The 23,266-nt window shown below is 46.1% G+C and overlaps 1 protein-coding gene across 1 annotated transcript in view; it reads left to right on the top strand.

Moving 5' to 3' along the window:
- The first annotated feature begins 685 nt into the window (after positions 1-685).
- PNPLA2 (patatin like domain 2, triacylglycerol lipase) overlaps positions 686-23,266 on the top strand; it is a 63,295-nt gene continuing 40,714 nt past the window's right edge. Inside the window, exon 1 of the mRNA XM_084856678.1 lies at positions 686-1,332. Within this exon, the coding sequence (XP_084712804.1) occupies positions 1,146-1,332 (187 nt within the window). The 5' untranslated portion in view covers positions 686-1,145. The remainder of the gene's footprint in view (positions 1,333-23,266) is intronic.

Genomic DNA, 23,266 nt, shown 5'->3' with positions numbered 1-23,266 from the left:
CTCCCAAAAAAGTCCTACACCAGCAAGCCATGGATTTTGCCCCCAACAGTAACATGCCTGAGGGTGGTCTTACTTTACTTCTCACCAAAGTCCCTTAACAGTGCAATTTTACGTGCGCTTATTTGGGAGTAGTTCCCATTGAACGCATTGGGTTATATCCAAAGTTATTCCTACTTAGAGTAGACCCACTGAAGTGAATGGGACTTAAATTGCAATCCTATACACGTTTACCCAGGGAGTACGTCTTATTTACCAGGGAGTACGTCCTCCCCTTTCGACGCGCGCGCGCGCGCACACACACACATCACATACCCTTCAACCTCTACTGTGCACATTCACCCCCCCCCCCCCCCCGGCGTCATAATACGCGAGAGGCACGGCAACGGGAGACCTTCAAACAGGGGAACTTGGCTTACTTCAAGCAACGGGACCTCTCTCTCTCTCTCAAACAACAGCAAGCGTATCTAGGTCAAAAGCTGCCGCGGCCCCGCGGAATGCGCCGCCAGATGCGCGCTCCGCAGCGGCGCTCTATGCGCGCCCACCATTGGATGCCGCCTCGGAACGGCCCCGGGCTTTCTGGGAACCGCCTCCCGACTTCTGCCGTCCGGGGCCGCTGGCGACGCCTGCCCGCCGCCCCCTGTTTCACGCCCCAAAGGCTCTTCTGGCTCTCGACTCCGCCTTTCGCGGGGCGGCGCCGCCTGCGCGCCGCAGCCATTAGCCGGCGCTGGAACTCCTCGCTCGCGTCCGGGGACATTATGACCGAGGCGAGCTCCGCCCCGCTGCGGGCAGGCGCGCACCCAATATAACGCTTCTCTTCGGGGGCCGGGGAGTAGGTGCCGGCGGCTGGAGGAGGAGCGGAGGCGTGCAGGAAAAGGCCGGCCGCTGAGAGTGCAGCTGCTTGGGCGGGCGAGAAGAGAAGAGCAGAGCCGGGCTGCCCAGGCGCGCCGCCGCGCCCGCCCGCCGCCGGCCGGCCGGCCTCGCCTTCGCCCCGCACTCCCTCCTGCCCTCTTTCTCCCACCCCCGCGCTCCAAACGCCGGGCGCGTTGCCTTGTAGATCTCCCCGCTTTCCCATCTCGGTCCCTCGTTGTCCGCCTCCCTCCGCCTCTGCAAGGGCGTGCGAGAAGGTGGTGGCGGCGGAGGCGGCGATGTACCCGCCGGGCTCCACCTGGAATATCTCCTTCGCGGGCTGCGGGTTCCTGGGCGTCTACCACATCGGGGTCGCCGGCTGCCTCCAAGAACATGCTCCGTTCTTGGTTGCCAATGCCAAGAACATTTATGGCGCCTCGGCCGGAGCCCTGACGGCCACAGCCCTCGTCACCGGAGCCTGCTTAGGTAAGGAAGGGAACGCAGCGGTCTTCTCCTTCGGCGGGGTGGCTGGGACGTTCAGCAGCCCCTTGCCAAGAGGGGCGGCCATGGACTCGGGCCCTTCTGCTCTCATGGGCTGTGTCGGCATCCTGGAGCTCAGGAGCGGCGAACCTGTGGCTCTCCAGGTGTGGTGGCACTCCAGCTCCCTTCATCCCTGACCACTGGCCATGCAGGCTGGGGCTGATGGGAGTTGGGACTCCAGCAACATCTGGAGGACCACAGGTTCCCCATCTCTGCTGTAGCTCTACCCTTGAAGCAAGAGTTCGTTCGGTAACACGGCCCCAAGTCCTATGGGTATGTGCCCTTTTAACAGTGACACATGGGCAAGTCTGGGGGGAAAAACAATGGCTAGCTAGTTTAGTCATGAATGACTCCTTCTGGTACACGTGAAGCTGTCTTACACTGAGTCAGATCATTAGCCTATCCAGCCCATTACTTCATGCAAAGTATATGAGTATTCTACTGCTAAGGCTAATCTTACTACTCTAGGTGAAACCAGAGTTCCTTCCCATGCATGTTATTAGTGTGTCACTAAGTTATTTTTAAAAGGAGAAGGAGACGGCAGAGGATGAGATGGCTAGATAGCATCACCGATGCAATGAATATGTACTTGAGCACACTCCGGGAGAGAGCAGAGGACAGGAAGGCCTGGCGTGCTATGGTCCAAGGGGTCACGAAGAGTCGGACACGACTGAACGACTGAACAACAACAAAGTTATTTCTCTGTGGTTGGGGGGGGGGTTGTATCCAGTGTTAGCTCTACTTGGAGTAGATCCATTGAAATGAATGGGATTTAAGTGAGAGTAACATTGAAGGCAACCCTCTCTGCGTATGCATATACACGGTGTGTATTCCTACAAATGTGGTGGTGGTGAGGGAAACAAAAATACTCTGTGTAATCGCATGAGGGGGGAAACAGACAAATGTTCTCTGCTTTGTCACTGAGGCGTCTCCCAAGTGCAAAAACTGACTTGCTCAACTTAATAATTCATTAGCTTCCTACAAATTGCGCTCTGAAAATATTCATGCATATAGTGTTTGGGCTTCGTAGAGCCAGAACTATGCTTTCTACCATACTGTGGTGCCTTCTCTTTCAATCCTGATTATTTGCTGATTTTTCCTGGGGCCTGGAATACAGTAAGGCTACATGCCCTCTAAATTAGATCATCCGCTTTTGTTTTCAAGCGCCCCCCCCCCCCCCGTGCGCGCGCGCTCTCTCTCTCTCTCTCTCTCTCTCTCACACACACACACAGCAAAGGAACATGGTGTGCAATAGGGGGCACTAACTGTCTGTTAAAAACATAGCTGGAACTGGTTTTTACCTTTGAAAACTTATCTCTTGGAATTTCTCATAAACTTCCTCCAAAGGCTTCAAACTCTGTGTTTTTGTGTGTGTTTTTCAAAAAGGTTTCTAAGGCTGCAATCCTATGTACACTTACTAGGGCTTAATTCAGAGTAAATATGCTTAGCGTTGGGTTGCAAGAATCCTTCCTGAACATGAAGCTTAACCTGGAGGAAGCGAGATCTGGGTTGCTGACTTCCGGCATTGGACAGGGGGTTGGACTTGGGTTGGACTTGTGTTTTATGTGTTTTCCCCTCATGGTTGTAGGAATCTTGTTGTACCTTGTAACAACACTGTTAGTGGCAGAAATACAGCAGGTTGTAACACTGCAGTTCTGTGCTGGGAGAAGCTTGCCCAGCTAAATGTATGTGTACCTTGCAGTGGTTATAGGCACAAGAGGTACGTGCTGGTGGGAATGGCAATATTAGCAGTATCCTACCATAACACTGGGTGTTTTAGTTCTTACATTCACACAAGAGTGGTCTGTTAACATGAGGTCCAAACTAGACCTGATGTGGGAGTTCTCCAATTGGGCTTCTCTGTCTTTTTTTTTCTTTTAATGAATAGCAGCACAGGGATGGGTGGGATTAGTTTGGAATGATGGTGCGGTGGGAGGAGAATTTAGCTCTTTCCCCTCCACTGTTTTCTTAGGAATATAGGAAAGCTATGATTTATCATTATGACAGACATGGGGAACCTCTGGCCAGATATGGCCCATGAGGGGCCCCCATCTGACCTGCCAGCATGTCCCCCTCTTCCCTGGCCCCACTCCCTATTACCAAGTCCTGTTCTCTGCCCACCCCCCGCTCCTGACCAAAACCTGTTATCTCCAATCTCTGCAGAGATAACAGGTTTCCACTGTTACCTCCATTCCCCTCTGGTGCAGCTGGGAGGAGGGGATCATAAACTTACTCTTCCATTTTCAGTTAGCCACAGTTTATGTCCAAACCTAGATAAACTATGGTGAGCCTTAACTGTGATTTGCGAAGCTGTCTTGTTCTAGTAAGCAGGCTATAGTAAAGACTAAACACAGATTGTCCAGCTTCAGACATAATGCTCAATGGTGGTTTCATTGAAAACGGAATCAAAAGCTTCCAGTCTCCCCCTCATGGCCATGCCAGAGGGGAGTTCATGACGTTTAGTGTTGTGTCTGGGTGAGGCCGATGAGTGAGTGCATCAACCTCATCAGACTAGTTTTGCAAGGAACTGGAACAATATGTATGTCTTACTCGTGTCATTACTTCAGAGTGAGTTTTTTTTCTGTGTGTTTTGTTTGTTTTGAGAGAGGGCAAATGTAAGGAATGTCAAGCAACTTTGTTGAGGACTTGTACTGTGCAGTTATATCTTTAGGAAGAAACTCCATTGTATTGGGAATGGATTTTATGGAAGTACCACACAGCTGCATTCCCAGGCAGTTCTTTCCTCCCTTTCTGAAATATGTACATCTGAACTCTTTCCTCCATCTCGCATGGTCACTGCTATGTTTTGGGATGACTTAGGGCACAGCCCTCCAATTGTGCCCTCAATGATCATAAGCCCCTGATCTCAGACGTTTACAATCATCCTGTGCAGGGTGGGAGGAGCGGCAGAGATCTTCGCCTCCCTGTCCTCCTGCCCTACATTTTTTGCTAGACTGGCTTTTTAGCCTGTCTAGCTGGGGTGCTTTGGAGGGGGAAGGAAAGAGGCTGGAGAGGCCTCAGGATAACTCATATCCTGGCCTCTCCAGTCTCCTCCCCATCCACCAAAATGCCCCTCTTCCCCCCTCTCTGAGGTTGCTTTTCCTTCCTCGGTGGGCAGCCGGTTCTTTCTGTGGTTCTTTCTGTGCCGGCTGTGAGGGGGCAATTCTCCAACTCCCCCTTCTGAGGTCTGAGCACTGTCTCTGACCTTAGAGGGGGGAATCCCTGTATCCTGTGGCCCTTGAGATGCTGTCTCGGGGCCATAGGATTGCTACCTTGAATGTATTACTTTCTCTCTGATGCGGTTAACTTCCAAACTGAACAGTGGCGTAGTGGTAAACTCTGAGGGGCAGGTGCTCATCATGTAGTCTCCATAGCTATGCCCCCAAGGAGAGATTAAAGACTCAGGCAGCTGTGTTGATCCATATCAACAAACCAGTTCTAGCAATTTTCATTGCCACCAGGATCAGGTCTTTGGTAAAGCTAATGGGTCTTAATTGCCCTTTCAAGAGTGAGCCACCCGAAAATACTTTGCATTACAGCAGGGAACAATATATTTTTGATTCTGCCTCCGCACTACTCTGAGGGTTGCAGCTAAGCTCAAAGGGAACAGGGAAACAGGGAATTCTGAGGGGAGTGGCAGATGATGTCAGCACCCCTGCTAATCTAAAAGTTCTGGTGCTGCATCTTGCGAGCCCTGGCTCCACTGCTGCTGGAGAGCCGCCAGTCCGTTGCAGGGTGTTCTGGAATACTTGAAGCTAGCGTGGAATTGTTCTACATTAAGTAAAAGGAAGAAATGTGGAACTGGAAATCCCTTTCCCTCAATCTAGGGATTGTTAAAGATCACTAAGGGGGAATCTCATCGTAGGTGACATGCCCCATTTTCAGTCTGGTCCCCGGCTGCTGCCCTTTCCCCCTCCACTTCTCCCAGTCGGAGGAGAGTCTGCTTTGTGAGGGCAGAACACCATATCCCTGCCTTCCACTGCATATTTGATTTGCCTTGTCCTGCCTGTTTTCATGAGGTCGGTGTCATGCTTTGGGTGATAAACATTAAAAAGTCCCATTTTCAAGCTGTTCTAGGGTGTCTTGGGGTTCTTGCATACCAAATGTCATTTTTCTGTTTGTTACAAAAGTACGCTACATCTTTGATATCCTTAGTGGCTCATAAACATTTTTATATATTCGACAGGTGAATCTGAGGATGTGCATAAAATCTAAGGAAGGTCATTAGGCTGTATTGAAATGGCCCTTAACAAAGGATGAGGGTAATGGGGTGACTTGTTTGTATAGTGACTAACAGTTTATGTGGGTGGTTAAAAACTGGGGAATTTTTCTTGGCTTCTCTGTCTTGACTCACGGTATCTTGAATGTAAGAGGGAGCTTACCAGTCGTCTGCTTGATGGTAGGTGCACAACAAAGCATTAATCAACAGTTTACCAGCTGTGTGAGTTGCTCCTTAACTGCAGTGCAAACAACAAAGAGTTTTGTGGTACCTTTAAAAAGACTAACAAATGTATTATGGTATCAGCTTTTGTGGACAGCACAGTGGCTTCTGTGTCCTCCTTTGTGTGAAAGGGGATAAAAGCTATCTACCTGTGACAGTTTCCCTTTTTAGCACATTTCTTTCTTTCTTATGTTTATATCCTGTCTTTTCCTCCAGGGTGGCACACGTGATTTTCCTCCTTCTTGCCCTCTCCATTTGATTCTCACAACAACTTTGTGAAGCAGGTCAGGCTGAGAGTCACTGACCAGCCCAAAATCATCCAGTGAGCTTCATGGCTGAGTGGGGACTTAAGCAAGTCCCTTAGGGCACAAGCCTATCTAGAATGGTGGCCACCTCTGAACTCGGAGGCGGCCGCCTCTGAACTCGGAGGCAACCGCCTATCCAAAGCAAGGCAGGAGAAGCACAGAGAGGATTGTTCCCTCTGCGTTCCTCCTGCCCTGCTTTTTCTGCGAGACAGCCGAGTGCGACAGTACACATAGGATGTGTCGTGCAGGCAGCTACGCTCTCCCCACTCTGGAACGCCCCCAGCCACGCCCCTTTCTGGCTGCCCCACGCTCCTCTTGCGAGCACGGAGGATGGGGCTGTTCTGTGCTGCCTTGGAGGCAGCGTGGAAGTGGGAGGAGGTCGGTTCTCAGAGAACCTCCGAGGTCGGTTCCCAGAAAACTGCATATCCTATGACTGTCTAGCCACTGTCTAGTGGCCATAGCATTGCTCCCTCCACCTATCAACTGTCATTGTCAATAAGATGGCTGCTGTCAGAATATTAAGTGCCACCTGCATATACAACTCCTGCTTTGAGTCTTCAGATGATCGCACCCTGCATTTTAGGATGCTTTCCCAGCTCTGCTCTGGAAAGGATACAGCTCTGGGATCATGATTGCATTAGCAATTATTAGCCATTCTAGAAATTAGCCATTATTAGCAATTATGAAATTGGTTTCACTGGTAAACAAGAAAGGTGCTGGGGCCAGGTACTCACCAGTTGGGAAACAGTACAGAAAGGTATTGTTCTGGGCGTGGTGAACAGATGATTTTAACTGTGTCACTTGAATGAGATATCAGTAAGAATTGCGTTCTAAGAGGCCACTTATTTTAACCTTACTGGTAGGCAAATTAATCTGTTATGCACATTGACCAAGGTACATTCGAGTAAGCTATATTAAATGTGTTGGTGATTAAAAAAAAGGGCATTTTCTTGTACCTTGCTCTTTGATCCGCCATTTGAAAGAATCCTTTTAATTTCTTTGGTGGTTAAGGCTTCAATCCTATACTCGTAAGCTCCACTGAACTTGGCGGGACCTACATTTGAGTAGACATTTATTTATTTTCAGAAAATTTCTATGCCACGTTAAAAAAAACAAAACCCGAAACATCCTGAAGTGGTTTATAAGATAAAATCATGATGACATATAATAAAACCAATCACTGAAACAATAAAACAGGAATAAAACCATAAAATATGTCATTAAAATAACCAGAGGGAGCTGGCAATGCCAGCATCAGGAAAATGCCCAGGCAAACAAATGTGTTTTAATTTCTCAGTGGAAACGCTCCATGCTAGGAGCCCACCTGATCTCAGTGGGGAGATAATTCCACATGTGGGGCACCATAGTTGAGATGGTCCTCCTCCTCCCCACAACTGAAGGAATGTCAGTGGGCTCAGTATGGTAAGCAAGGCCTCTTCCTGAGGATATGGGGACTGGGGCAACCTATATGGAAGAAGGCAGTCTCTCAGATAACCTGGCCCTGAGCTCTTTAGGGCCTTATAAACCAGCAGTAGCACCTTGAACATGGCTTGGTAGCAAATTGGCAGTCGGTGCAGAGCTTTCAGCACAGGAGTCATATGTGCATGGTACGACGCTCCACTGAGCAACCTGACTGCAGCGTTCTGCACTAGCTGCAGCTTCTGAGCCAATCTCAAGGGCAGCCCAACATGAAGCGGATTACAATAGTCCAATCCTGTATAGGGTTGTGCTACAAACTAGCTTCACAAATAGTAACAGTTCACACACTGATGCAGCAGTAGTGTGATAATCTCTGTTTACTCATTGCCCAGTTTATGTAGGACTACTTACACTAGGAACGGTGTGCGTACATCCTATAGGGTCTGGACCCAACACCGGGCATTTTTCAAAAGCACATGGCAGCTGAAATCGAAGATAGTGCATATAAATTTGGATGGAAAGAGATGGGGGTAGGAATCCAGGAGTAGGAATCCAGGAGTATTCTAATTAAAAATGGAAACCATTGAAGTGAGTGACACTGATGTGTATTAGGAAGCTTCCTTTCATTAACTTAGAGCACAATCCTACACATGTTTAGACAGAGAAAAGGTCCACAACTCCCGGCATGCCCCAGCCAGCCACACTGGTTAAGGCATACTGGGAATTGTAGGCCTGTTCTTTCTGTTCTTCTGCAAGCTGAGGCAGAAGTGGGAAATGCTGAGGTAAGGAAAAATGGAGTAGAGGATACTCCTTGGAAAAGAGTGACAGTTAGGAGAAGAAGAACTAGATGCCACTCTGCACCAGTGGAAGCAGTGGAGCTGCGGAACCGATTCCAGGTACTTGAGGATAGCCTGCAGAGGAAGAATCACAGGGGAACCTGCATGAGAGTGAGCAAGAGGCTGAAGGTCAGTCAAGCGGAGGTGATGAAACCCAGGCCTACAACAACAAGAAGAGAAGAGTGGTAGTAGTGGGAGAGTCCTTGCTGCGTGGAATCGAGACCCAAGTATGTCGCGAAGACCTGTGGACTCGCCAGGTATGTTGTCTCCCGGGAGGACAGATTAGAGATGTGACTGAAAGGTTGCCTGCGCTCATAAAGCCCTCTGACAGGTATCCCTTTCTTCTCATCCATGTGGGAACAAATGATACCGCCAAGCGGAGCTACAAAGAAATCACATCAGACTTTGAAGCTTTGGGAAGGAAACTCAAGAACTTTGGGGCCCAGATAGTTTTCTCATCCATCCTTCCAGTAGTTAGAAGAGGGCTACAAAGGGAAAGAAAAATACTCCGGTTGAATGACTGGCTACGAAGGTGGTGCCGACGCGAGAGATTTGGATTCTGGGACCACGGGCTATACTTCCTGGAAGATGGGCTGTTGGCAAGGGACGGGTTGCACCTCACAAAGGCTAGGAAGACTGTGTTTGGCCACAGCATGAAGAACTTCATCAGGAGGGCTTTAAACTGAATCCTACAGGGGAAGGAAATGTAAAGTTGGGGGTAACAATGGACGAAGGCTCATGCACTGCAATGGAGAGAACAGCTCTGATAGCGCCCAATAATAGTCTTCAGACACATGTAGGAAGAAAGCCAGACTATGAAGCACATGGTCTTCGATGTCTATATACTAATGCCCAGAGTATGGGAAACAAACAGAACGAACTTGAACTCTTAATACATGACTCTCATGACTGGAATACAGCAATTGAAGAATATAACTTGTACAAAAAGAACAGGAGGAACAGAAAGGGGGGTGGGGTTGCACTGTATGTGAAAAATACATATCTCTGCACAGAAATACAGGAGGATGAGCTTGGTAGTCCCATCGAGAGCATCTGGATCAAAATAAATGTAGCAAAGAATAAAAGGAACCTGGTGGTCAGAGTCTACTACCGGCCACCCAATCAAGGAGAAGACGAAGATGAAACTTTTGAAAAGCAAATTGCCAATGTTTTAAGGAAGCATGATGTAGTCGTAATGGGGGACTTCAATTTCCCTGATATTTGTTGGGAGACAAATTCTGCAAAACATGGCCCCTCCAGGAAATTCCTGACTTGTGTGGCGGATAACTTCCTCCTGGAGAACGTAGAGGAAGGAACCAGAGGATCGGCTATCCTTGACTTGATCTTAACCAACAGAGATGACTTAGTGGATAAAGTAGCAGTTACAGGAACTCTGGGGGAAAGTGACCATGTTGTACTTCAGTTCTTGGTTCTAAGGGAAGCAAAAGCCGAGTGTAGTCAAACGTGTACCCTGGATTTTAGGAAAGCTGATTTTAATAAACTCAGAACAATGATCAGTAAGGTCCCATGGCAAACGACTCTAACGAGAAAAGGAGTCCAAGATGGGTGGGAGCTTTTAAAAAAGGAACTTCTCAAGGCACAATCACAAACAATTCCAACAAGAAGAAAAGGTGGAAGACAACAGAAAAAGCCAATGTGGCTTCACAAAAAGCTTAGAGATGACCTGAAAACAAAAAAGGACACATATAGGAAGTGGAAAGAAGGCCATGCAACAAAGGAAGAGTACAGGCAGATAGCACAGAATTGCAGGGATGGCGTCAGGAAGGCTAAAGCTAAGAATGAGCTGAGGTTAGCGAGGGATGCTAAAAGCAACAAACAGGCTTTCTTCAGCTACGTGCACAGTAAAAGACAGAGGAAAAAATGGTTCAGCTATTAAATAAGGATGGAAAAATGATAACAGATGATAAAGAAAAGGCAGAGGTGCTCAATTCCTACTTTGGCTCAGTCTTCTCCCAAAAGAGGGTCTATGACCCCCCTGGCAAAGGCGAAGTACAGGCTGAAGGGGCAGGATTGCAGCTTGAGATCAATAGGGATATGGTCAAGGAACACCTAATTACTTCGAATGAGTTCAAATCTCCAGGGCCAGATGGACTGCATAAAGGAACTGGCAGAAGAACTTGCAGAACTTCTGTCTATTCTCTTTGAGAAATCATGGAGGATGGGTTAAGTGCCAGATGACTGGAGAAGGGCTAATGTTGTCCCTATCTTCAAAAAGGGTAAAAAGGAGGAACCTGGGAACTACAGACCAGTCAGTCTGACATTCATCCCTGGGAAAATTCTGGAGCAGATGATAAAGCAATCCATCTGTAAGCACATTGAAAACAATGCAGTGATTACTTGAAGCCAACATGGATTTGTCGAGAACAAAAACGAATCTGATCTCATTTTTTTATCAAGTAACCTCCCTTGTGGACCATGGGAATGCTTGTAGACATAATATACCTCGACTTCAGCAAAGCTTTCGACAAAGTGCCCCATGAAAAACTTCCTGATTTTTAGAGCAATATGACAATGGAACCAATTACCTAGGGAGGTAGTGGGCTCTCCCACGCTGGAGGCATTCAAGATGGGGCTGGACAGCCATCTGTCAGGGATGCTCTGACTTGGATTCCTGCATTGAGCAGGGGGTTGGACTCGATGGCCTTGTAGGCCCCTTCCAACCCTACTATTCTATGATTCTATGTTTCTATATGAATATGATTTTTTAAAAGCACTTTTCAATGTATGCTTTTGTAGAGGAAGACTATCACACTGAAATTGACCCTTCCAAAGCCCTCTCTCTGACGCACAGATTGGTTGGGTGGAGAGTTATTTTTGTTTTGTTTTTTAGTAGATTTGGCTTGCTCAGGCTACTGCTTGTAGAAGTTTGAATTTTTAATTGGCATTTACATCAGTAAAATAGTAACAATTCCTATCAGCCAGCATAGCTAGTGGTGAGCGATCATGAGAGTTGTTGGCCAGATCATCTGGAGAGTTGCAAGTTGCCTGTGGTAGAGAAAGACAGTATCTTCGTTACCAACTAGATATTTCTCACCTGTCTTGTAGAGATCCAGCTGACTGTCCCATCAGACCTTGAAATAGCCCTAATTCTGAATTCAGTGTTTTCCCCCCATGTGCCCCTTTTTGAGTGGGAAACACTTTGTTAGCTCATGCTTAAGGGCCAAAATAGGTATGATGCAGAAGATCACAACTTTATTTATAACTTCTTTTTTTAACCAATTGCTGAGAACTCTGATTTCAATTGTAGCAGCATCACTGCAGCAAGAATTGTCTCTAACTCCCCCCCCCCCCGACATTACCAAAAATTAGTCCCTCACCCCACCTGATGAAGCTGTTAGCCCCACTGGGGAAATAATATAGGCCCTGTTTGTTACCTGTACTTTTTCCCTCAGCAAGGCTAACAGCAGCTTCAAGTGAGGAGGTGGGGGAAGAGTGCAGTTACCAACATGACACTGAAGGAAAAGATCAAATACCCCTGGCCACAGTGCTGCCACACTAATCAAAATTGGAGTCCTCAACAATTGCCTTAAAATTGGGTGGTCCAATTGCATATGTCCTGCATAGTGTTGTCAGGAATGATTCTGAGCGTGTGGCGATAGTTAGCAGCTCAGACTCAGAATGGGAACGGCCAGAACTGGGGGAGGTTTCCTCCCTAGTGAGCACAGATATGGATAGGCGTTCTTCTCAGGAACTTGGCTCACAGATGGCTGAACTGGAAGGTCCCCCCCTTTCCTCCCCTGTGAGAACCCAGGTCTTGGAGGAGGAGAGTATGGGGTGTGACCTGAAGGATGCTAGAGTCCGGCGCAGAGCAAAGAGGGAAAAGTTAGAGGCGGAGCTCAGACATTCCACCCGGTTGGCTATGTATGAGAGCTTGTGTAGGGGGCACAACTGTAAGAGGGGCATCCCCCCCTAAGTTATTCTGGCCAGCAAGTTCTTGTTCAAACTGCTGGCAACGTCTCTGATTCCCACTTGGCTCCTCTATTGATATTTGTAATTGTGTGGAGTAGCTGTTTTCCTTTGTAGCCTGAGAGTCTCCAAGGATTTCCATTTGTAAAGAACCTGTAGCTAACTAATAAAGTAGTGAGCCTGAAGCCTGGTACCTTGGAGTGTGTGACTGCGAACCGAGAGGACCAAGGGACCTGACAAGTGTCTGTTTTGGTCCCAAAGGATCCAAATTGGACATCCCAGATATGTTCACCATTAGCTATGCTGACTAGGGCTGATGGGAGTTGTGGGCCAAAACATCTGGAGGGCTACAAGTTACCCACACCTGCTCTAAGGTATTAGTAGTCCTAACTAGATATGTTAGGCTGGGTCTAGCAAGCAAAACATTATTTACATTCAGGTGAATAAGAGCCTCATCTAGACTTCTGGCTTTGTGTGTGAATGTAGTACTCTGGTTTTCCTCACCATGGGAGCTAATGGCTTTCTGTGCTTTGCTTTTTCCAACACTAGTTCAGCCTGGTCCCTATTTCAGATGGGATTGTTCCTTATTCTAGAAAATAATCTCCCCAACCCCCAAACTTGTTGGGTCCTAAATAATGTTTTCCTTGCCAGACCCAGCTTAACATATCTAGTTAGGACTACTAATACCTTAGAGCAGGGCTGGGCAACTTGTAGCCTTCCAGATGTTTTAGCCTGCAACTCCCATCAGCCCTAGACCACATAGCCAATGGTGGGGGGTGATAGGATTGTAGGTCAAAACATCTGGAGAGACACAAATTTAGTTGTAGGCCACAAACATCTGGAGGGCCTGCTTCTCCTTTAGGGTGTTGAAAGGATTTCATGTACATTACCTCAGTAATCTTTGTTACAACCTTGTAAGGTAGGTCATTGCTGCTCCCATATCATGAGATTTGTAACGCTCTTTAGGAGTTGCCCAGAGTGTTCTTCTCCCGTAGTCTGTGGACTGCACTTTATTAGGGGATTTGTCACAAATTTCATGGTTCTTGCCCACAACTTGCTCCTTGACTTGGAGCTGGAGAACATGCAGCTGTATTTGTGCATACTGATGGCAGCCAAAGTCTCTGGTACTGCGCTCTTCCCACTTTACAGTGGCCTGACAACTCATTTGCAAACCCATGATAACATGTGGTTCATAAGAATCCCTTTCATGTGCCAGCTCAGGTGTACCTTTGAGGAAGAGGCAAGTAACAGTGTTTACTGCCACCAGAAATAGTTCTCAACAAGAAGTTATTTGAGGGAATCTCGCTAGCCTTCTGAAGCATCACTAATCTTTTGGCACAGTCAGCAAAACCATTAAAGCATGTAAGGACATTCTTAGTAGTGAGAATTCATGCACATTATACCCTCTACATTCTGCAGTAGGGAAGGTTGCATATTTGTTTGCTGTGATAAAGATGTTTGACATTCCACAGAGGTTTGCTTAAGAGGATATAAGGAGGGTTTTATTAGTGTCTTCCTTAAGACCTTTTGTTCCAGCCTTGATCCAGGACTAGATGCTGGCTACTTTGTGATCAGGCCTATGTCATTGGGTGATAAGGCTGCAAGTTTCCATGTGACTACAAGACAAGAAAGAACAAGGCTTGACAGGAGATCCTCTTGGAACGGTGGTGTCAGCAGTGCTTTTTGTTCTGGTTACCCGAGGCTAGCCATCAGTCATTGCCCCCTTCTTAATGGGATATTCTTGGCACTTTTAAAGGAACCCTCAAAGACTTGCAGTGCAATCCCAGATATCTTTACTCTGAAAGAAGTGTCCCACTGAGCTCAATAGGGCCTACTCCCTATTGAGCATGTTTATGGAGGATAAGGCTATCAATGGCTACTTGTCATGATGGCTCTATATTACCTCTAGTATTAGAGGCAGTATTGCCTCTGTATGCCAGTGGCTGGGGAACATGGGCAGGAAGGTGCTGTTGCATTTGTGGCTTACTTGTGGACTTCCCACAGGCTGCTGGTTGGCCACTGTGTGAACAGAATGCTGGACTAGAAAGGCCTTTGGTTTGGTTCAGCCTGGCTCTCCTGTAGAGTTCAGAGTTCCTGAAGTCAAAAACAGCACCCTGGTTTCGAAACAAACTGGTCACCACTGTGCAGATTAAATAAGATCAGTATTAAAAGAGAGCTTTGGCTATTGGGTGGTATAAAAATGAAATAAAATCTATATGTATGTATATATACACCCTGGGGCCTCCTCCATCTAAAAGCCAGGCTGCTGCCTTTTGAACTACTTGAAAGTTTCTGAATGTTTCAAAGGCAGCCCACATAATTTCAGTAGTCAAGTTGAGATGCTAACAGGATGTACTTGGTGGTGGCCAAATCCCTTTGCCTCCAAAAAGGAGCACAGCTGGTCATGGCCGAAAAACGGTACCCATGGTCATGGCCGTTATCTCATTGTCTCAGAGTTATCCTTGACCAACCACGCCCAGTGGTGCATGACGATGCTGAAAAGCTGGGGAGATGAGATGGAAACCCAGAAACCCACAGGACAGTTCCCACTAGGGAGAGCAGTAATCTTCCAGGACCGCCTTCTGAAACCTTCTTGCAAGGTAGGAGTAGAGCTTCTGCAGGGCAGTGCTTCCTATTTCCCAACCCACAAGAAGGCTATCCTGTTGATGATTTCAAAAGCCACTGAGATCCTGGAGAAACACGCTCAGCTCTCTCTCTCTGAGTATTCTATGAGAGTGACCAAAGCAGTTTCAATTCTATTTCCATTTGGTTTCTGGCTGGGATTTGGATTTAAATACTCCTTTTCCTCCAAGAGCACCAGAAACTGATAGACACTGCGTACTCAGTCGGCTTGACTAATAGGACATTGGAAGCTTGCCAGTATGAAGCTTAAGATAACGTTTCTTCTTAATAAGCAGTTTTATTACTGCTGCTTTAAGAATAACAATGATCATGCATTAACAGTCAAGATGGGAGTTTACCAGCCTTCTTCAACAGGCATTACATGCAGAGAACATGTCTCTTTTCTCGTCACAAGTTTTTCTTAGTACTTGCGTCTGAGAACAGTGCTGTTTACAGTACATCATGTTATGAATGGCTATTTCAGGTGTTCCTCCTAATCAAACAAAGGAGATGGTCTCATGATCCCAGAAGAGAGCGATTGGCATACGTTATTTGCTGACCTCCTTTTAGAGCCTTCTGATATCAGTCGAGGGTATATCACGAGCAAGTGTGTAATGTATTAAGACTATTATATAATGCTCAAACTGTTGAACAAATGTAAGTATGTTGAGTCATACTATGGATTGACTGTTGGTTTTTTTAGCAAGAGACGTGAACTTCTTTTCTCTAAATGGAGGATTGGGGAGCAGCAGCTTGAGTTGGCGTGGGCGATTAGGGGTTAAACTATTGAGTTTTTCTAAGCTGACTGGGTTCCTTGGAGGAAAACAGTCAGGATATAAATGTAATAATAAATAAATACATAAATAATTAAAATACTGCTTTAGTACCACATGTTTTGAACAGTAACTCCCATCAGCCCTGAATGTTGGCCATGCTGGCTGAGGCTGATGGGAGTTGTAGTCTATTACATCTGGAGACCCCCAGGTTGCCTACCTCTACTTTATTAGGTCTTGGTAGTTATCTTTTCTTGACTGGTAGCTGAGGAACCTTCCCTTGGTCTCTTTGTAGCACTGTCAAGGCCTCATAATGTTCTAAGTTTTCAGCTCCCCTTGAGAATGTTGTGACCAAGTGGCACAGCAGTTGTCAGTAGGACAACTGTCAGTTTGTATTTAGTCCAGTCAAATTGGTTATTATTTTTGGAGGTGGGGGGAGGAGGTTCAGCCCCAGTTGTGGGCCTGCCCATACTGATTTTGCTGCTTGTGTTGTTCAGTATGAATGGAGTTTGCTGCAAGAAGTGGGTGGTGTTACATGGCCTCTCTCACTTCCCAGATTTGGATTCTCTCAAAGGTTCTAAACAAAACTTTTCTCATTACAGTTTTTACTGTAATTATCATTTGGTGATGGAGTCTTACTCTTTTCCTAATCCTTGACCACACTTTAAGCTATTAAGGTGTGTTGCCCCCAGCCATGGGCGTTGAACTCTTAGGTTAGAAGTGCCAAGATAGTGATGAATCAGACTCAAAGGTTTGCTTACAAGGAGACTTTATCAAGTAACTTATAGCACACAGGCGTACCCAATGGTTGGATCAGACAGCTTCTCTGAACCTTGAGCCATTGGGTCTAATGGGTCTTATACTCTACAGGTTAGCAATAAGCAGCGTTTCAGCAGCACGTGCCCCTAGCGTTCATTCTCAGCATAGGCTAGAAGTGTTTGGTTCTCAGGCACAGCCACCTGTAAACAGACTTTGCTTCCCAGGCACATCAGAGATAAAGACTCTCCTTATTAGCAAGGAATGCACCAAGAAGGCTGTTATCGGCCTTTTGACTCATCTGCACATGCTCAGAGGCTTACTAGCATGGGAATTGCACCAGTAATGAACTTAAGCAAGCATTAAGAAGATCAAACCAGTCCATACTCCAGGAGATAAAGCCAGACTGCTCACTTGAGGGAATGATCTTAAAGGCAAAACTGAAGTACTTTGGCCACATCATGAGAAGACAGGATACCCTGGAGAAGATGCTGATGCTAGGGAAAGTGGAAGGCAAAGGGAGAGGGGCCGACCAAGGGCAAGATGGATGGGTGATATTCTGGAGGTGACGGACTCGACTTTGGGGGAGCTGGGGGTGGCGACGGCCGACAGAAAGCTCTGGTGTGGACTGGTCCATGAAGTCACGAAGAGTCAGAAGCGACTGAGCGAATAAACAACAGGCCCCCTAACACTACAAATGACTTGACTACACTCCTGGGGCCAATACATAAGGACTAAATGCTCTGAGCTATTATAAGGACCAATTGCTCAGCGGCATCAACTGGTATAGAACCCAAATGCCAGAGTATTGACATGGGTGCAATATGTAGAACATATTAGTCTGATTTTGTAGTATCTACATTGTCTACCAGTTTGTTTCTGGGCCCCCAATTTAAAGTGCTGGTCTTTGACACCACCATAAGAGCTAGAAAATTGTTTTTAAATTGAATTCTGTGGCCACTACTACATCCTGTGCTCTTGCAGAATTGCAACAGGCGTGCAGTCCTGCCTCTGCCCGTTCTCCTAGGTTGAGCAGCTTACCTCCCTGCCTGTAATCGGGCTCTCTGTTACCGCATGTGTACAATGCAAACTTGAATTGCACAACTTCCCAGGTTCTGACTTGTGGAAAGCTGAAGAATTTGTGGGTAGTCTGTTGACAGGAAGGCTCTACTTCTGCCACCAGATATTGCAGCAACAAGACTCCCAAGAAGATGTCAGTGGCTTAACTAAGTCTGTGTGGAAAACTTGAGTCTTTGGACAGCACATTGCTGTCCTTGCTGGTGAACTATATTACCCTGGGGAGTTACCCATTGAAATAAAAATCCTTTGACTTCATTGTTGGCTGCTTGCCTTGGGCAGCCCAACGCTAGTGGGGCAAAGTTAAATTGTAAGCCGTAAGTCTTGGATTGTAAGCATAAGCATTCATGGGAGGGCAAAGAGGACAGACTGGGGGTGTGTGGGGAGAGGTGGTATATGAACCAAACTTGCAGAGCTGATTGTTATGCCAAGGAATGTGTTTGTTGGCGTTCAAGGATGTTTTGATGGAAAAGGATTTTGAAAGGGCAGGAAGAACCTCCCTTGGGCTGGATCTGCCCCCGAGAACTGTATCTGCAAGTTAGGCTTTTAACTGCACTTGTCTGGACATGCTGGATGACCCCCTAATGGCTAGAGCTCTCAAGCCTAAGAATAGCTTGGAACTTGTCAGCATTTTAAATCTCTCTTGCTTCAGAGATTCTGCCCCATCCCTTTATTGCTATGTCCCCTGAAAGTTCTAGACTAGCAAGAACAAAAAACCAACTATGAAAGTTGGTTTAAGACTGGAAGTTAAAATCTAAGGCTGTTGAACACTGCCAGCATGCTGAGAACACTGGATCAAGCATTTTGATACCTAATGAGCAGATCTCCAAAGGCTGGGCGTTACTGGTTGAAAAGTGCCATAGAAGGAGAAAGTCACGTGGGCATAAGGAGAGCCATCCTGGATCAGACCAAAGGTCCATTGAGTCTGGTATCCTGCTTCCCAACTAGATGCTTCTAGGGAGCCTGCAAGCAGAGCGTCATGGCAGTAGCCCTCTACCACTGAGCTATAGCCCTTCCCCTGGGAGAGCACCTGCTTTGCATGCAGAAGATCTCAGGTTCAATCCCCAGCATCTCCAGGTAGGGCTGGAAAAATTCTTGCCTGAAACCCTGGAGAACCACTGCCAGACAGTGTTGACAGTACTGGGCTAGATGGATCAAGGGTCTGACTTGGTGTAAGGTAGCTGCCTATGTTCCTGTGCACTCCTGGTCCCCAGCAACTGGTATGAAGTGGCATAATGCCTCTGAACAGGGAGGTGCTATGTAACAAACTTGCTTCTCAGTCATGCTGGGAGGCATGTTGGGCTCTACACGTGAGCAGTAGTGTAGGGTGCCCAGTCTTCAGCTGCTGGGTCTGGATCCAGAAATGAGGTATGGCCCTTTTCCAAGTTGGGTTACATTACTGCCATCAACAGCATTTTCTCTTTGAAAGCTGGATAGATGCATAGTGGTAGTTTTAAAGTGGGACCCATGTTGCAGATTGAGATTAAAAATGGGTCCTAGATCCAAAGAAGTCAAAAACTCTAGGACAGGGCAATATTCCTGATTGTGCCCTGGAGATTCTTTGACAAACTGATGAGAAATGGAATGCTTTCCTAATCTTCATGCTTTCTGTACCCTGGAGGCAGATTATCCTGCCACTTGCCACATTAAAGAGTTGCCATCTTTCAGTGAGCAACTAGGGAAATTTCCCTAAAATGGGGATGGGGGCAGGGTTGTTGCCTTTCTGAGTCTCTAGAAGTAGAAACTCTATAGTACATTTCCATAAGCGTGCATTTTCCACTTCCATGAACCCTGTCCCCTGGGCTGGTAGCATAATTGTTTTATCAGAAAATGATATATGACTCACCTTTTTGGGTGTCTCTATTCTTCTGTATGATGATGTGGCAAGGCCTAAGGAAAGTTGCTCTTGAAGAGACAGGGACTCTATTTAGTCCTTGCTGTTGAGAGACTACCTGTTCTGAGTATGTAGTCACTGAGGCACAAGAGCCTTATGCACTGCATAGGGGACCTACGAAGCAACTTACGGACCTGGGGTTTGTGATGCAAGTAGAGGTTGGGGACTGCTAGTTTCTTAATGGCTCGAACAGTCCTGCACCATGAAGACATGGCCATTGGGTAATGTTAATCGCACCCCTCTAAAATGAAATGTATTTGATTAATAGTACTTGGGGGAAATCAGGGTACAGGATATGTAGAGCCTTCTCTGTAACTTAGTGAATTCTTAAATCACCATAGCTAAAATGGTTGCCATTACTGGTTACTTTTGGCAAAACTGCCAGTGAGGCTAGGGTAATCTGTTCCAGGGAAAGGGGTGCATACTTGAGGGGAGGGTTTCCCATTCGGCTTCATATTGAAGTTCCCTTCAGAGACCTTCAGTCTGATCTCATTGTCAAGATTTAAATGCCAGGTTCCAACCCTGCTTATAAGGGAACTGGCCAAGGCTTGCTTAGAGACCATCCTGCCAATCCATTCCCATAAGTAACTCACCCCTCACAGTTCTTAGACTCTTGCTGTCAACATTCCTGTAGTTGGAGACTTTGACTCCACAAGCAGTCTATAACGTCTTGTCTTGAGAATTGCTAAGATACACACTGTCATCTTCCTAAACAGAAATGTGTTTATCCTCCTAAAAGCAACTTAAACCTTATAATGACTTAGGGTTGTATCCAATGTTAATCCAACTTAAGTCCCATTCATTTCAATGGTCTCCTCTAAGTAGGATTAATATTGGATACAACCCTGTATCTTTAACTGAAGGTTGCTACCACTTTTTAAAAAAATTGATATTCATTTTGCAAGCTTTACTCTCCAAATGCATCCTTTAGAATATGTCAAAAAGCCAACTATAATATCCCTTCATAGTTGGAATCGGGTAAAGCCACCAGATCAAAGTTAAAAAAAAAAAAAAAGGAGCTACAGTGCGTGTCCAAATTATGTTGTAGAGCTAAGATGTCATAAGGGATATCATGACTAACATGGTCAGATACTTAACTTCAATTTATCTCTTAAGGCTGCTGACTCCTGCATACCCCTGGCTTAGGCTGTGACAGCCCAACCTTTCCTAAAGGAAAACATGCAAATATTTAATGTTAGTGTGGCATTTGGGCACACGTTCTGCTCTGCTAGTACCATGAAGAAAGCAGCTGTTGTATTAACAGTGGCTTTATTTAACCTATCCCAAATACAAATATGATGGAGCTGGCCTATCATGTCTCATGTGCAAAGCTTGTCAAATTTATCTCCTTGGGAGATTGCTTGTTTGGTCAGAGCTGTACCACAAAGCTTGAGCTTTCCTTTTTTGTTTTTGTTTCTTTGTAACACCCTATAATGTGGTACTGCACATATAATTTTAGGGCACATGGGGAAGAGTCCTACTATGATCTAAAACTATTGGGTAGACATCAAATCTGTGTAAAGAACTTAAAGCAGCTCTGCCTTGCATATGAGACGCTGTTAAACAAATACATTGCCCCTTGTTAGTTCCATTGGTACCCTATCATGTCCTCTAAGGAGTTTAGAGCAGCATTCTATCCTGTGAAGTAGAACAGGTTGAGCAAATTGCCCAAGGCTACCCACAGAGCTTGAGAGATGCATGGGGATATTGCATCAGATGCAATATGTCCCTTTGTACATCCATAGTTCTTAAAGAATGGCAAAACATTCTTGCTTATTAAATGCAAGTGTTCAGAACCAGGGTATAGGTGTCTTGTTCTGGATTAAGACACAAGATGGTACCACTTGACTCAGTCTGTTCTCCTTGTTGTCTTGGATGTTTTCTATAGGTGGGTCCCTCCCCCACTTTGGTTGCACCTTCTTCCGCTTCTGGGAATTATTTATTACATTTGCATACGTCCTGTGAGGACTTCTAGATGATACATCAGTTTTCCCATTTTATCTTTGCAACAATGCTATGAGGCACAGTTAGGTTAGACTTGGCCACAACCATGCACTGGGCAGGGCTTGATCCCTGGGTTTGGTGCATCAGTGCTTTGGCCATGACACACTCACTCACTGAATTAGGATTCATTCAACCCCATCTAAAGTAGACATGGAGACCAGCCTGAAACATTGGAGCGTGATGAGGTACAGCAAGGGAGAAAGACTTCAGCTCTCCTCATGCATGCATACACATTTTGTTATGAAAATTAAGACTCTTCCATTCTTCCGAAGCAAATGGTGCAGTTACATGAAGAACAAATATGGCTCCTCTGCCCTATCATGTCTGCTTTGACCCTTGCACTTCTAAAGGCATCGATTGAAAGAGGGAAGGAGAAGGTGTGGTTGTAGAATGAAAGTCTTCTGAAGAGCAAAATAAGGTAGCTAGAGAATATGCAGAAGGAATATGCTAGAGATCTTAAGGATGGATTTCAGCAGAAGCAGCCTGGCTTTCCCTGGTCTGAGTGACTGGAGCAACTTTGTTGATAAAGGTGGAGTCTTGTCTGCCTGGTAGCTCTAAGGAAAAATAATGACCTTTGTTCTTGCAGTATTAAGCCCTCTAGAAGTGGGGTGGGGGAGTTCAAGCAATAGCGTACTGTTTCTTGCATAGATTCATACCTGCACATTAAATAAAGGATATTAAGACTAAAAAAACTTCTTAGTAAACAGAGGCAAACCTGGTGGTGCTGTGCATGCTAGACTTTTTATATGTGGTAACAAGGAAAAGGAACCTGTCACTTCCTGTTTTGAAATTGTTGTTGCTGTCTGAGAAACACTCTCAAGTAGAATTTTAAGTGATGATTTAGGCAGCCTTCAGCCTTCCTCCAATGGTAGTGATACATTCTTTTGGCAAGTGTGTTGCAAGTCCAAGTTCAAAGTCTTTGATATTGCCACTCTCTTCTATTTGTATCCTGCTTTTCCTCTAAGGAGCTCAAGACACTATATATGGTCCACCCACTCACCCCCGTTTGTCCCCAAATGCTGTGAAGTAGGGTAGCCTGAGAGACCTACTTCTCAGTAATTGAGAAAGTCATCTGGCCCAAGGTCATCTTGTGGAGCTTTGAGCACTGTAGTACGCCTGCAACCCCCCCCCCCCCACACACACACACCCCACCAATCCCCTTTCCCTTGAGTTTTGTAGCTTTGCCTCCAGGCTGCTGAGCTGGAGAGGCAGGCAGGAGTGTAGGCCTAATTCTTTGCCATAGGCAGGGGCCAACACATCCTGATTCTGTTCCAGCCTGCCGCAAACACACATGGCGTGTGCTGAGTGTGGCATTTATACCTAGAGAGGGCTGAGAAATTTGTTCAGTTCACATTTCAGCTTGCCAAATACATACTTCCTGGACCTAAACATGAACTGGAACACAGTTAAATGTTGAAATCCATAGTTTTTGTAAGTTTGCAATCCAGTTAGCAAAAAAAAGAGGATACAAAAATGCATACATCTGAAATGGTGCACATGATAAATGCACATGAAGTCGTCTTCAAGATGCAAGCTCCTCCACTGGGTCATCCTGCTTTTGCACGGTAACCATATAAGTTTATGGAACTAGGATCCGTTTGCACATCAAACTCTGTGTGGGCATCTGTGGTTTAATGGGCACGGATTTTTCTTGGAAGAAAGGAGGGTTTTTCACCTTGTCATAAAGCCTAGTTATTTGGTGCTGCTATTGGTATAGTAATCCTGATTATGCAGCAGTAAGAATCACTAAGAGCTATAATTCCATTTTGAGGGATTTATGATTTATAAATCCAGCACTGGTAATATAAATTGAGCAAAGTGGGCCC

Source organism: Heloderma suspectum, chromosome 1 (assembly GCF_057233095.1).
Source record: "Heloderma suspectum isolate Gila_16-S chromosome 1, 16-S_ref, whole genome shotgun sequence".
NCBI lineage: Eukaryota > Metazoa > Chordata > Lepidosauria > Squamata > Helodermatidae > Heloderma > Heloderma suspectum.
This window is presented reverse-complemented; position numbering and strand designations above follow the sequence as displayed.